We start from the raw sequence: 13,587 nt of genomic DNA on the forward strand, positions 1-13,587 counted from the left end.
TTTTAGGTTTATGTTTCAATTCAAATTTACACATGAACAACTAATTTCATTGGAACTTATTTTGAAATTTATTTTTAATATAGTATTAATTTTAGGATTGAGATTTAGAGAAATATAAATGTATATGAACTTAATATACAAATCCAATTGCTTATTTGTTATAGGTAATTCAGAAGTTCATCTGCTATCATGATTTTCTAACATAGAGACGTACTCATTGTTCGTGAAATACGAATTATATTTACTTTGAATTTCTATAAGAGATCTGATTCATCTACACATTATAACCACGACTCACAATAAACTCATGATTGTGATATTTTAGTCCCTTGTCATACCAGGTACTATCTCAATTTTTGTCCCAAAATATATGACCGCAAACAGCACGGAAAGACAAAAACTAACTGCTAAAATTCGAGTTTTTGTAGGTGTTTTGGTGGATTTGAATCTTATGATTTTCCTCTATAAGGATTCGTAGGATTAGGCTTACATTTTCCTACCGAGTCGATCTCTGTAATAATTTAACATATGCCAAAAAACTCATTTAAATTTTCCTTTCAGACGTGCATTGCACCTACACTCTATTTCTACTCTCTACATTGATCCCCCAAAATTCAAGTGTTCATTTTCTGCCTCCGTCCGACATCTTTTACAGAACTCAAGATTTAAAAATCCTACTGGAATTCATCATACATGGCATCTCAATCCCATGATTTAGCTAATACTACATTTTTTTAATCCTCAAAATTCAAAGACCACCATTGTTTCTTTTTTACACGACATTTAAATATTCAATTGATCTTACATTCTCATTACACGTCAAAATATAATTGTATTTTCTGGAAAAGAGAAAACTTTATGAAGGGTATATTACCATTCAAATTCCTTTTTTTAAGAAAAATATTCAAAGATGTACATAAAAAATCATGATACGTATGTCAAAATATAATTGTATTCCCTGGCAAAAGAAAACTTACACAAAAGTGTATTACCATTTTCAGGCAGAGTATATACGCTTGTATGTTACGTCAAATTTCCTTTTTAGAAAAATATATTCAAAGATATACGTATCTTTTTTCTATTCGGAACATACACATTTATGTTTGTATTCGTTCGTATGTCTAGCCTCCGCAAAAAGAAGAAGATATCATGTAGAATTTGTATCTTCAAAAGGCTATAGTATTTTTCTGCAAAAAATCAGATAGTATTATTTACCTATCATACACAAAGGGTTATACGTAGATGTGCTTCTTTGATTGCTTGTATAGCCGGCCGACAGTTTTTGGTCCTATTTTATTTCCTTTTCTACGTCCGCTTGTACACAATTATTAAACTAAGAGTCCGCAGTTAGAAAGAAAAGAAAAAAGCATACTTCGACTATACCTATTTGTGCATGATAAGTTCCAAATTAATACGATTGCTTCATACTTCTATCACCGTACTAATTAGATGCGTCCAACCGGCCGGCCGAAATGCCGATTGATTTGTTCTCACGTATCCAATACTATCCTATATATCTTTCTTTGTGGATAATAGTATATCTTTTTTGACAACATAAACTTTTTTGCAAATCTGTCAATGATAAAAGTTGTACGTTCTACTGTTGAACGTAACTTTTTAGATCTTTTAATCTGAACCGTTATATTGTTAATCAATGGAGTATACATTTTTAGCAACGTGGATAATTACCATCGTATGAAGCTATCCAAAATATTCAGAGATTAGTGAAAGATATTATAATTCCCAACATGACATTTTTTGAACTTATTCCATACGTATATTAATTTTGCTTTTGGTACTCCTCACGATAGTTCACTCAAGAAATTAAAGAAGAAGAAAAAGAGGCATATGTAGTCCGGTTGTATGTTAGTTTGCTTATGGAGACGTGGTGGCACCTAGTGTCCGGATGTCTTTTTTTTGAGGGAGTGTCCGGATGTCTATTGGTTTGCCCAAAAGTCAATGGTTTTGTTAGTTCTCAATATATGTACGTACGATTGAGGAATCCTTATGGTCGACGCCTTCTTTTTTTCTACTTCGGTGCAAGTTGTATCTTTTCTTTTTGCATCTAACGTGACAACTTGAAAGTGCAATACTGCTGCATACATATATTATTCCATGTTACATAAAAATCTTTAAATCTCAGCCCTTGTTATTCTAATCAAACGGCTTCAAAAAGATTAGCATATATGGACGAATGTGATGGCTTGTTTGACTCTTGTTTTAAGTATAAGTATATAATAGATAGCATGAATACTTCATAAATTATAGATACGTTGGAGACGTATCAACAGGTTCGTCTGGGTGTTGCACAGAAGCCTGAGATAACGGATTCTGCTGCTCTGGTTCAGGAATTTTGGGGTCTTCAGCCGGCTTAACCACCTTGGGCTTCTTACTAGGCTTTGCCTTTCCACTGCAAGGATTGTGGGAGGTTAGTACAGATATAAAAGTGTAAACCAGTAGGAAATAAAATAGTTGCCCAGGGGCAATCTTGAAAGCCAGAAGATTAGTCTGTGATGAGTCGCCAGAAGAGGAACGAGAAGTCCCCTAATAGTTTGAATTGAAAGAATTAAGTGGCTGACGAATAAGACCCGCCAAAGGATAAAAAGAGTTTAAGTTTGGGGGGACCTCATTTCGACGTTTCCGCGGTGCTGGAGTATTTGATAAACCGGAGGAAATTCTCCACCTCCACTGGTCCGGGTTTGTCGCCGGTTCTCATGCTACTGTTGCTTCAAAAGAAAGTGGGGATCCAAATAAGCTAACGGGTGAGAAAAGCTTACTTTTCGGGTTACTCGTCGAAATTTCTGTCTTGGCAAAGGCTCTGAGTTGGAGGAAATAATAGTTACCTCTTCATCGCCCGCTTGACTGGCCCCGTGTCATCCTGATGATAATCAGTGTCAATAAGATAATTGAAAAATGAGCCAAGGGAGTCAAGGGCTACCTCCGAATCAGTGTTGTTATCCAGGTCAAATAGCTCGGAAGTACTTGATTTCCTTTTATTCCTCTTGGCGGCTCTCTTGGTGGCTTTTGCTTTGGCCTTGGCTTTCTTGGCAGCTTCGTGATCATACTTTTTATTCCAGAAAGCGGATCCAGCCTGTGAAGATTATCAAGGCTAGGTTAGCAGAACATGTAATTAATAAAGTAAAATGAATGATTTGGAGACTCACGGCGGGTGGCGGGTTAAGTGCGCAAAAAGGATTTAATCCCACTTTGTTGCAGCTTTCCAGGCTCTCATTGAGAAGGGTTATTGTCATCTCATTGATTGCGTTATTAGTTAAACGCGTGGAACAGTAGCGCAAGGGATCTTTTGTATCACACATATAAGCACACATTAAGCCGAGCCGACGGCTCAAGGGTATGATCCGCCAGGCTACCCAGCACCGAACCAAGTCAATACAGGTTAACCCATTTCCTGGCAGGGCTCTGACCTTTGAAAAGGTAGGTGCAAGCTTTGCGCGTTCGGCATTGGTAAGACATTTGGTAAGATGATGTTTGGGGTTGAGCCGCTGGTCGCGATAACCCGGCAGAGGATTCTCATCAGCTGGAGAAGTATCTTTATAGTAGAACCATGTTTGGTTCCAATCTTTGGGGTGACTGGGAAAGTGAGCATAGTGACGGAAATATGCCCTAGAGGCAATAATAAAGTTATTATTTATTTCCTTATTTCATGATAAATGTTTATTATTCATGCTAGAATTGTATTAACCGGAAACTTAGTACATGTGTGAATACATAGACAAACAAAGTGTCACTAGTATGCCTCTACTTGACTAGATCCTTGAATCAAAGATGGTTAAGTTTCCTAGCCATACACATGAGTTGTCATTTGATTAACATGATCACATCATTAGAGAATGATGTGATCGACTTGACCCAACCGTTAGCTTAGTACGATGATCGTTTAGTTTCCTGCTATTGCTTTCTCCATAACTTATACATGTTCCTTTGACTATGAGATCATGCAACCCCCGAATGCCGGAGGAACACTTTGTGTGCTACCAAACGTCACAACGTAACTGGGTGATTATAAAGGTGCTCTACCTTTGTCTCCGATGGTACTTGTTGAGTTGGCATAGATCGAGATTAGGATTTGTCACTCCGATTGTCGGAGAGGTATCTCTGAGCCCTCTCGGTAATGCACATCACTTTAAGCCTTGCAAGCAATGCAACTAATGAGTTAGTTGTGGGATGATGTATTACAAAACGAGTAAAGAGACTTGCCGGTAACGAGATTGAATTAGGTATTGAGATACCGACGATCGAATCTCGGGCAAGTAACATACCGATGACAAAGGGAACAACGTATGTTGTTATGCGGTTTGACCGATAAAGATCTTCGTAGAATATGTAGGGGCCAATATGAGCATACAGGTTCCGCTATTGGTTATTGACCGGAGACGAGTCTCGGTCATGTCTACATAGTTCTCGAACCCGTAGGGTCCGCACGCTTAACGTTCGGTGAGGATCGGTAATATGAGTTTATGTGTTTTGATGTACCGAAGGTAGTTCGGAGTCCCGGATGAGATCGGGGACATGACGAGGAGTCTCAAAATGGTCGAGACATAAAGATCGATATATTGGATGACTATATTCGGACATCGGAAAGGTTCCGAGTGATTCGGGTATTTTTCGGAGTACCGGAGAGTTACGGGAATTCACCGTGGAGTATATGGACCTTATTGGGCTTTAGGGGAAAGAGAGAGAGGAGGTTGCGCGCCCCTCCAAGGCCTAGTCCGAATTTGACTAGGGGGAGGGGCGGTGCCCCCTCCTTCCTTCTCTTCTCTTTTCCCTTTCCTTCTCTCCTACTCGTACTACATGGAAGGGGGGAATCCTACTCCCGGTGGGAGTAGGACTCCCCAGGGCGCGCCATAGGAGGGCCGGTCCTCCCTCTCCTCCACTCCTTTATATACGTGGCCAGGGGGCACCCCATAGACACACAAGTTGATTGTTCCAAGCCGTGTGCGGTGCCCCCCTCCACCATAATCCACCTCGATCATATTGTAGCGGTGCTTAGGCGAAGCCCTGCGTCGGTAGCAACATCATCACCGTCATCACGCTGTCGTGCTGACAGAACTCTCCCGTGAAGCTCTGCTGGATCGGAGTTCGTGGGACGTCATCGAGCTGAACGTGTGCTGAACTCGGAGGTGCCGTACGTTCGGTACTTGGATCGGTCGGATCGTGAAGACGTACGACTACATCAACCACGTTCTCATAACGCTTCCGCTTACGGTCTATGAGGGTACATGGACAATACTCTCCCCTCTCGTTGCTATGCATCACCATGATCTTGCGTGTGCGTAGGAATTTTTTTTGAAATTACTACGTTCCCCAACACATAGGGGAAGATAGCATCTCTCTTCCATTGAATTGAGACCCCACCAAGTTCTAAGCTAGGTCCATCAGTAAATTCATTTTACCGGTTCAGATAAAAATATTCCCTGAAGAGGTTAACACTAGGCTCCTCTTGAAGGTATACTTCATAGAAGACTTGAAAATTGCAGATGTTTGATACGGAATTGGGTCCGATGTCTTGAGGATGAAGTTGAAAGAAGTGCAAAATGTCTCGGAAAAATTTGGATCCAGGTGATGAGAAGCCCCGATTCATGTGATCAGTAAAAACAATGACCTCACCGTTTTGTGGCTGTGGTCTTACTTCACCAGGTTTGGGAGCGCGCCAGTGCATGATGTTCTTTGCTGGTAGAAAGCCGATTTTAATAAAGTCCTCGAGCGTGTTTTCGGTGACAATGTAAGGAACACAATTACACGAGGTAACTGTCTTCGTCATCATAAGGAAGAATGCCTAAAAAGAAGGAAATATTCCCGGTTTAAGCATTTTCGTTAAGCCGGAGGTGAGCACTACCACATATATGCACATTGGCGGCTTAAACGGGGCCTAATGCCATATGACTAGTTGCAACCGGTGATATAAGCTGCCATGACGGTGTCGGTATTTAATAATCTATCAAGGGCAGATTCTGCTAAGTATTGGGAAAACAGGTTTCACGGATTGGTGCACTCAATTTTGGATCTAACGCTATTCGGAAAAGAAAGTAAAATCAAAACCTAGTACTGCAACAGATAAGGAACTACCATATTAGCAGGATTTATGCATCTGAGAAGGGTATCCGGTGATTAAGAGAAGGCACAGAAACAGATTCCGCATGTTTTAAGTGCTACTTTGGGTCAAAGTTATGATTAAACAGAGGTATAATGAATAACGATGACGAACTCCTAAAGAACTTCAGAAAACCCTAATGGAAATCTATAGTGGGGAAAAGTGAGGTGCTTACTGGGTCTGCCGAGCAACAGAGAGACGATGCAGTTCTCTGGTTTCGTTCAGGTTGATGTAGCGGCCGGGGTCGAGGAAGTTGACGAGGTCGGCGGCGGCGGTGCTCAGGAGTACAGATATTTTGCACTTCTTTCAACTTCATCCTATTTATAAGGAACTGGGTAAATGTTGAACTTCTCATCATTTTGTGGTAGCCCGCCTGGGTAAATTGCAGATATTTTGCACCGTTTTGCACTTCTGTCGTTGTGAGAGAGAGAGGTTGAAGACGAGAAGGGGGAGAGTGAAAAGGCTGCCTAACCCTATTTATAAGGAACTGGGTAACAGGCGGGCGCGAGAATCGAGGAGGTCAAAGAATGATTACATCAGTTCGGGCGCCTCGGTTTTCAGGGTAGTTATTAAAGATAAGGAAGATGTGCTGGGCGTCGTATGAAATTAATGACAGCCCACGTCACGACGGGTTTCCATATTCCCAGGAGATGACGTCATGGTGGGTTACAAGATCTTGCAACAGCAGGCGAAGAAGGATTTTTTCTAAGTGTGGAAAGATTGATATGAACAAGTTCACATCAACCTGGGGCCTAATGTTGGGGATATAACTACTGGGTATGACCCGCCCAGGAGGGGCCGGGTCATACCGCTGGCGATTCATAAAATACAAAGCCCATAAAGATGCTGAAGATGGCGGTTCACGAAGCAGGCTACTGAAGGCCCAAAGCTCAAAGGCGACTTAAAGCCCACATGTGTAAACCGCCATATATGTATGACTTGTATTGTAAGGCATGCGTAGTTAGTCGTCGGGTCAGACACGTTTTGTATGAGCCAGCCGGGACTCCGTGAGCCGCTGGGCGTCAACCTGTGTATATAAAGGGACGACCCGGTGACGGTTTAGGGCAAGAAACAAGAGAGATCGAAAGTAGGTCAAGCGTATTCGCTCCCTAGTAATCGAAACCCAAGCAATACCACCTCAACTGGATTAGGCTTTTACCTTCACCGCAAGGGGCCGAACCAGTATAAACTCCCGTGTCCTTTGTCCCGTTTAACCCCTTTAAGCTAACCTAGTTGCGATGGCTCCACGACTAAGTCCTTCCGCTAGGACATCTGCCGTGATAATTCCACAACAAAATCCGTGAAAGGATTGTTGAACTCACACATATGGAGGCGTGCATTCTTGAGCCGTGAAAAGTATGAAGCTGACATAGGTAGATGCATGTCTCACACATAGACAAATGTATCACTAACCTACCTCCACAAATTGGCCTTCATGCCAATAATAATGACCTTTCGTCTAAAAGAGGCATATGTTGGATGGTCAATCTGCCCAATATCAAGAACTATGGAAAGTACTCGCACATTCTGGGTAGAAACATCATGGGGCGAATCATGGTGGCCATAATGATAGCGTTGGAGTAATACAAAAGTTGATCCACATCGACTAATATATTACAAAGTGATGGAGATGGAGCGTTGATGATGATGATGGCGGATGGTTATGATGCCCTCTTGATGCTGCAATTCGGTGGTGAAGTCCTTGGATCAATTCCCCCTCGGGAATCCTTCCGGAGGCTAGGGTTCTTCGTTCTGGGTGTGTTGCTGGATGGGATGGTTATGATGCCCTCTTGATGCTGCGATTCGATGCTGAAGTCCTTGGACCAATCCCCCGGGGAATCCTTCTGGAGGCTAGGGTTCTTCGTTCTGGGTGTGTTGTTGGATGCATTTTGTCTCTCCTCTATGACCTAGTTGCACGGGGGGTGAAGTAGTTGACAAGGCAGAGGCGGTGGCATGCGGTACGACCACTGATACGAGCGCCTACACTCATACCAGACGTCGTCTTTGGTTGTGGAGCCTTCTGCGTGAACTATGTATTCTTCCCTTTGTTTCACCTTTTATGGCAGAGTTTTATCACAATAATTAGTGTGATTCATCACCATAAATCAGCCTTCTTTCCTTAGACTCTAAATAATTCTCGTGCGTGACACCCTGGTGAAACATACAAAAAAAGGTGCACGAACGCGGTAAAATTCGAAGAACCCTAAACTACAGAACAGAATAAAAGGAAACAAATAATCACATAAATTATACTCATCAAAAGGACCCTGTGCACTTGCAGGTCATCGGGATTCAAGGCACGTGGTCGCACTCGTTGCCAGAACAACCATTTTCCCACACATTTCATAGTCAAGTTAGTTGGATCTAATATGTGAGTGTGGAAAACCCTTTTCATGGACATACCCCACTACATCATCTGCATGCTTCAATTGTTTCTTTATGGCATACATAGCCCCTATTTAGACTTGCTTATGATGATATTCTCATGCACACTCATGGACAATGTTCACAATCAAGCCGGTCTCCTGATTCCATGCAAAAGGAAACAAAACCTCCTCGTCATCCTCATCCAGACATTCTTCCTTGGAATTGTCAGAATCTACATCATACGCCAATCCATCATGGCCCTCCTTCACCATCACTTTCTTCATTTCCTCCCTTGCCTCGTCCCCATCAGCTAAAACACTACCAACAATTATTGTCGGCTTACTACTTTGTCCCGCTCCACGACCATTATAAATGTGTGGCACATAACATCCACTGGTCGTGATCCAGATGGATCAATCTCACCAGTATGTTGATTGCCCTGGCCGAGTTCATACCTCCGCCTCCTTCTGACAAATCCTCCTCCTTTGGCACAAGGATCACCAAGTCATAAGAGTGAGTCATCCGCTGTATGCAACACCTTAACCAGGCCAACCTCTTATGGGTCCTATCTATCATGCTCAGCTCCCACAAAATGTTTTATCGAATTTCGTTCACACTGCATGAATACTGGCAAAGCACACATTAGGATCAACGACCAAAACTTGTTGTCAACCAGTATTTCAACGACCTAATTTTCACTCTTTACGGGTCTAGTAACGTCATTTCCACATACCGAAACTCACTAAGATCAACTCCCAACATATCTGGTCGAACATTAACATGACCATATTAAATAGTTCCATTCACGGATCAAACGTGTCACCTACCATACAAAACCATATTGCCATCAAACCCATAGAGCCAATAGTCGCTCTTAACCCCAGCAATTTTCCATGTAAGTTAATCTACCAAAACACTAGGACACACTACCACAGTAAGTACTACCTCCCTGTCTGTGAACATATATGCACACTAACATAACCTTAACTAGTAACAGTGTATACTAAACCTAAACAATGACATACATATACGCTAACCAAACTTTAACTACTAACAATGTAGACTAAACCATAATTAGAGGATAATTTAACAAAAAGAATGTTATACCATAGAGGCGTGCGTCGCTGGCTTCAAGCTGATGTCATCTCAGCACTGTGCCTTGCGGGAGCTCCGTGCATAGCAAGCCGAAGACCACACCGCGCCCATCCACCACCATGCAACCCACAGCCTGTACACCTCCACAACATTAGCCAACAACCATCACCCCCTTGGCAGCAACAAAGAAGGCATGTGCGACCCTTCCCAGTCTCCTCTCCACTGGAGCTCCTAGTGCCAATGGAGCCTGCCTTGCGTCCAAGCCCCTTCGCCTCTATCCCATGGATGAATCAGAATCTTAGCCACCAGGAGAGCCTCCATTCTAACGGATCTGACCATGGGCTACCCCTTTGACCGAAAATGACCTGGATCGGGCAAGAATAGAAAAGAACATACACACACGCGCGCGAGCGCGCACACACAGAGAATCAACATGCCAAAGGAAGAAGAAGGGCCCAAACCTGTTTCGAAACCCTACTTCCCCGCAAAAAAATCATATTGATGTTAATTTTTTATTTCATGCAATATTTTGAATTTTGATACTCCCTTCATTCCAAAATATAGTGCGCCCGCGCTTCCCGATGTTCAACTTTGACCATAAATTTAACCAACGAGACCAACTGCGGCGGGAGAAAAAATTATATAATTGAAAACTTCTTTCGATTACGAATTCACTGATATAATTTTTGCTCCCGCCGCAATCGGTCTTGATAGTTAAATTTACGGTCAAAGTTAAAGCACGGGGATAGAGGAAGCACTACATTGTGGAATGAAGAAAGTATGAAATTTTGTGACAACATACCTTAATGTTGTGTCAATGTGCTGATTTTTTTTCCAGATTTTTAAAATATTTTAAAATGCACTACGGAGTCCGGTGCACGGGTAGCACACCTTTCTGCGCGGCAACGACGGGGTGATAAAATGAAATTTCTGAAAAGTGAGGGACTAGTAGAGAAAATCACACCGACGAGCCAAAGTGCTGCTCTGCTCTCGAGCTCAAATGGGCTGCCCGCAGACAGCACAGCATTTAACTGCTCCTGTCACTATCCACCTCGCGCATCCAGAATGCGCAGCTCGTGGGGCATCCTCGCCGCCGTCTCCGGACACCTCGCCGGCCGTCAAGCTTCAGCGGCTCCTGGTCACCACTCCCTCCCCGTGCGCACGCTCCAAACCCTAGCCCAGAGGGAGCCTGTGCGCCTCAAGAAACTCTCCGCCCCCGACAACGGTCCGTGATCGCTGAATCTGACCCCCCGTCCCCCCTACCTCATCGTCTTCTTTAAGACCCTCACCCCCTCCGAGGCAAATTGACTTAAAGTCTCCACTTCTGGTGGCCCTAATCCTGTTTGGGAGCAGGGATCCTGGAGCTGACGCTGGAGCGGCCAGAGGTGAAGAACGCCATCAGTTGGGAGTTGATGACAAGGCTGCGGGGCGCGATCCACAAGATTGAGGCCGACGCGACGGCCAAGGTCGTCCTTGTTGCGAGCTCCGTACCGGGAGTCTTCTGCGCAGGCGCCGATCTCAAGGTCTGTTCTTGCTCAGCTTGGTGATGCGGTGGTTATTTTAGACTGACACCACAGGGGATTGTATGAGTGTTCATTTCTGAGTACGATACATGAGACAACACCGGATGATAACATTCACTAGCGGCTCTTGTGTAAAGTTTTCGGAGAAATGGACTTGTGATGTGCATAGCTGAAAAGGAATACAAATATTAAAAATCTGTGTCACGAAGAAATTGAAGATGCTCTAGTAATAAAATAGGTGGGTTGTCAAAAACAGAGACTCGTGGCTGGGAGAGAATATGAAACGAGTGGCATCTAGAAGAATTTCTAAGTACGAGACAAGAAAGATAATCTTGCTATTTGGCTAGGAAGGACATAAAGGTAGTGGGGTCAATGGCTAGTCGACGGTGTGGCTTAAAGAGGAGCAGGTATGAATTATCAGATGCATGATTAGAGGCATTTTCAGCATGGCCCTAATCAGTTGAGTAGCAGTTGATGAGATATCATCGTTGCGCAGGACAGTTGATATTGATTTCTCAACCAATTTATTTGACCTATCATAACTAGCATGCTATGAGTTGCCAGTGTCACATAAGTTTTTTTCTTCTCATCAGTTAAAGAATTATAAACACCAACTTTGTCCTTTACCGTACAATGACAAATATTGAGACCATGCGAACACTCAAATTATGTAATTTGTACATCTGTGATATACATTTGTTGCATATATTTCACATGGAAAATATCTTAGAGCATTTATTTACTCAGGAAAGGAGGCACATGAGCTCTTCACAGGTTAAAGAATATGCTAATTCCTTAAGGTCTACATTCTCGTACTTTGAGGTTTGTACCTGGATCCATACCTTAAGCATGCTCTTTTGCCTCCACATATAATTGTATATCAACAACATAAGTAATGATTACACATTTAACTATGTTTCCCTCTGATCCATATTAATTGTCATGGATTGGAGGGAGTACATTATATCCAAATTATGGGCATGACTCATTTCTCTTATCATTTTTCATTGGTTGTTCTATATGTTAAGTTGTTCTTACATCATGCGGCTTGTTTGAACAGGCACTCTCCATTCCAACAATTGCTGTCATTGAAGGAGCTGCTTTGGGTGGTGGGCTGGAACTTGCTCTGTCATGTGATCTGCGTATATGTGGTGCTGCCTTTAATATTCAGTAGTATATGCTAAACATTTTCACCTTATGGAGCATAATCTTGCTGCAGTTCTTTGAATGTTTGAATGCATGTCTTCCTACTGATTCGCAGGAGAAAATGCAACCCTTGGACTGCCAGAGACAGGACTTGCTATCATTCCTGGGTATGTGGCCAAGTGGCCAACACAGATACACAGTGCTCTGCTTTCGGCAATAAATCGGTTGAAAAGTTACAAAGATGCCCTGAAAGTGATATGCTTCTCTCCTTTGAATCGTTCGTGCTTTGCTGAGGAACGCGACTCTAATCGAATCCTGCCACGATTCAGAAAGAGGAGTCCTGCCTCCTACCCGCTTTAGAATTAGGAATCCACCTCTGATAAGGGGTCTTGAATTTTTCTTTTTCATACTTACCTGCATATTGGAATAATTTAAATAACAGGACAGCCTTAATAATATCAGTTGCTATCTTAACGACGAGCCACGTGTACCAAATTCATTTTCTAGTGGAATGAAAAACGGCACCTGTAATTATGATGAAAACTGGTTGCATGCATTTAACTGCCGTAAGTATATCTGCTTTCTTTTACCAAAACTAATAGAAACCTTCCTTCAAAACTAGCTTAAATAATATTCTTCAGTCAATGGATAACCTCCCTTTGCTTGCCCTAATATGCAGAGCCGGGGGCACACAGCGTCTTCCAAGGATCATCGGAAGGTCCAGAGCGAAGGAGCTGATATTCACAGGCCGCAGATGCGACGCAACTGAAGCTGTCTTGATGGGTAACACTAGCCTCATCGTGTTTTCCTCCCACCATCATCAGTTCCTCAAAGAGCACTTAAAATGCATCTCTGCGCCCCAGGACTGGCAAACTACCGCGTTCCAGCAGGGGAGGCCTACGGCACGGCTCTTGAACTCGCCCGTGAGATGACGAAGAAAGTAAGAACCATTTTCAGCTTTGAACATTCATAGAAAATATTATCGGCGAGAGCATGCTATCGGTTTCAGTATATGGAGCCCAAAATTCAGTGTAAGCATATCATGAGGGTAGAGTTGTGTTCGATCATTTTGTATGCCATGCAACATAGGTATGTATAAGGTCCATCGTTGTAGGTGCTCTGAAGCCGATTCTTTGTGGCAGGGCCCTCTGGGGGTAAGAATGGCGAAGAAGGCCATCGACCGAGGGATGGAGGTAGCAGACATGCGCTCCGCGTTGGCAGTCGAGGGGGAATGCTACGAGCAGCTGCTGCACACGCAGGACCGCCTCGAGGGCCTGGCTGCATTCGCCGAGAAGAGGAAGCCCGTGTACACTGGAGCGTAATCAGCGCCCGATGTGTACACAG

The 13,587-nt window shown here is 43.2% G+C and overlaps 1 protein-coding gene across 2 annotated transcripts in view; it reads left to right on the forward strand.

Annotated features, from left to right (window-relative positions):
* The first annotated feature begins 10,583 nt into the window (after positions 1-10,583).
* The window catches only part of LOC119317311 (probable enoyl-CoA hydratase 2, mitochondrial), a 9,587-nt gene continuing 6,583 nt past the window's right edge, over positions 10,584-13,587 (forward strand). The window contains exons 1-8 of one of the 2 annotated variants that reach the window (XM_037591743.1): positions 10,584-10,799; positions 10,928-11,097; positions 11,845-11,919; positions 12,158-12,248; positions 12,359-12,410; positions 12,923-13,026; positions 13,107-13,183; positions 13,386-13,587. In XM_037591743.1, the coding sequence (XP_037447640.1) occupies positions 10,640-10,799; positions 10,928-11,097; positions 11,845-11,919; positions 12,158-12,248; positions 12,359-12,410; positions 12,923-13,026; positions 13,107-13,183; positions 13,386-13,565 (909 nt within the window). In that variant the 5' untranslated portion in view covers positions 10,584-10,639 and the 3' untranslated portion in view covers positions 13,566-13,587. The remainder of the gene's footprint in view (positions 10,800-10,927; positions 11,098-11,844; positions 11,920-12,157; positions 12,249-12,358; positions 12,411-12,922; positions 13,027-13,106; positions 13,184-13,385) is intronic. The other variant, XM_037591741.1, reaches the window with a different exon arrangement.

The sequence above is a fragment of the Triticum dicoccoides genome, chromosome 6A (assembly GCF_002162155.2).
Source record: "Triticum dicoccoides isolate Atlit2015 ecotype Zavitan chromosome 6A, WEW_v2.0, whole genome shotgun sequence".
NCBI classification, from domain to species: domain Eukaryota; kingdom Viridiplantae; phylum Streptophyta; class Magnoliopsida; order Poales; family Poaceae; genus Triticum; species Triticum dicoccoides.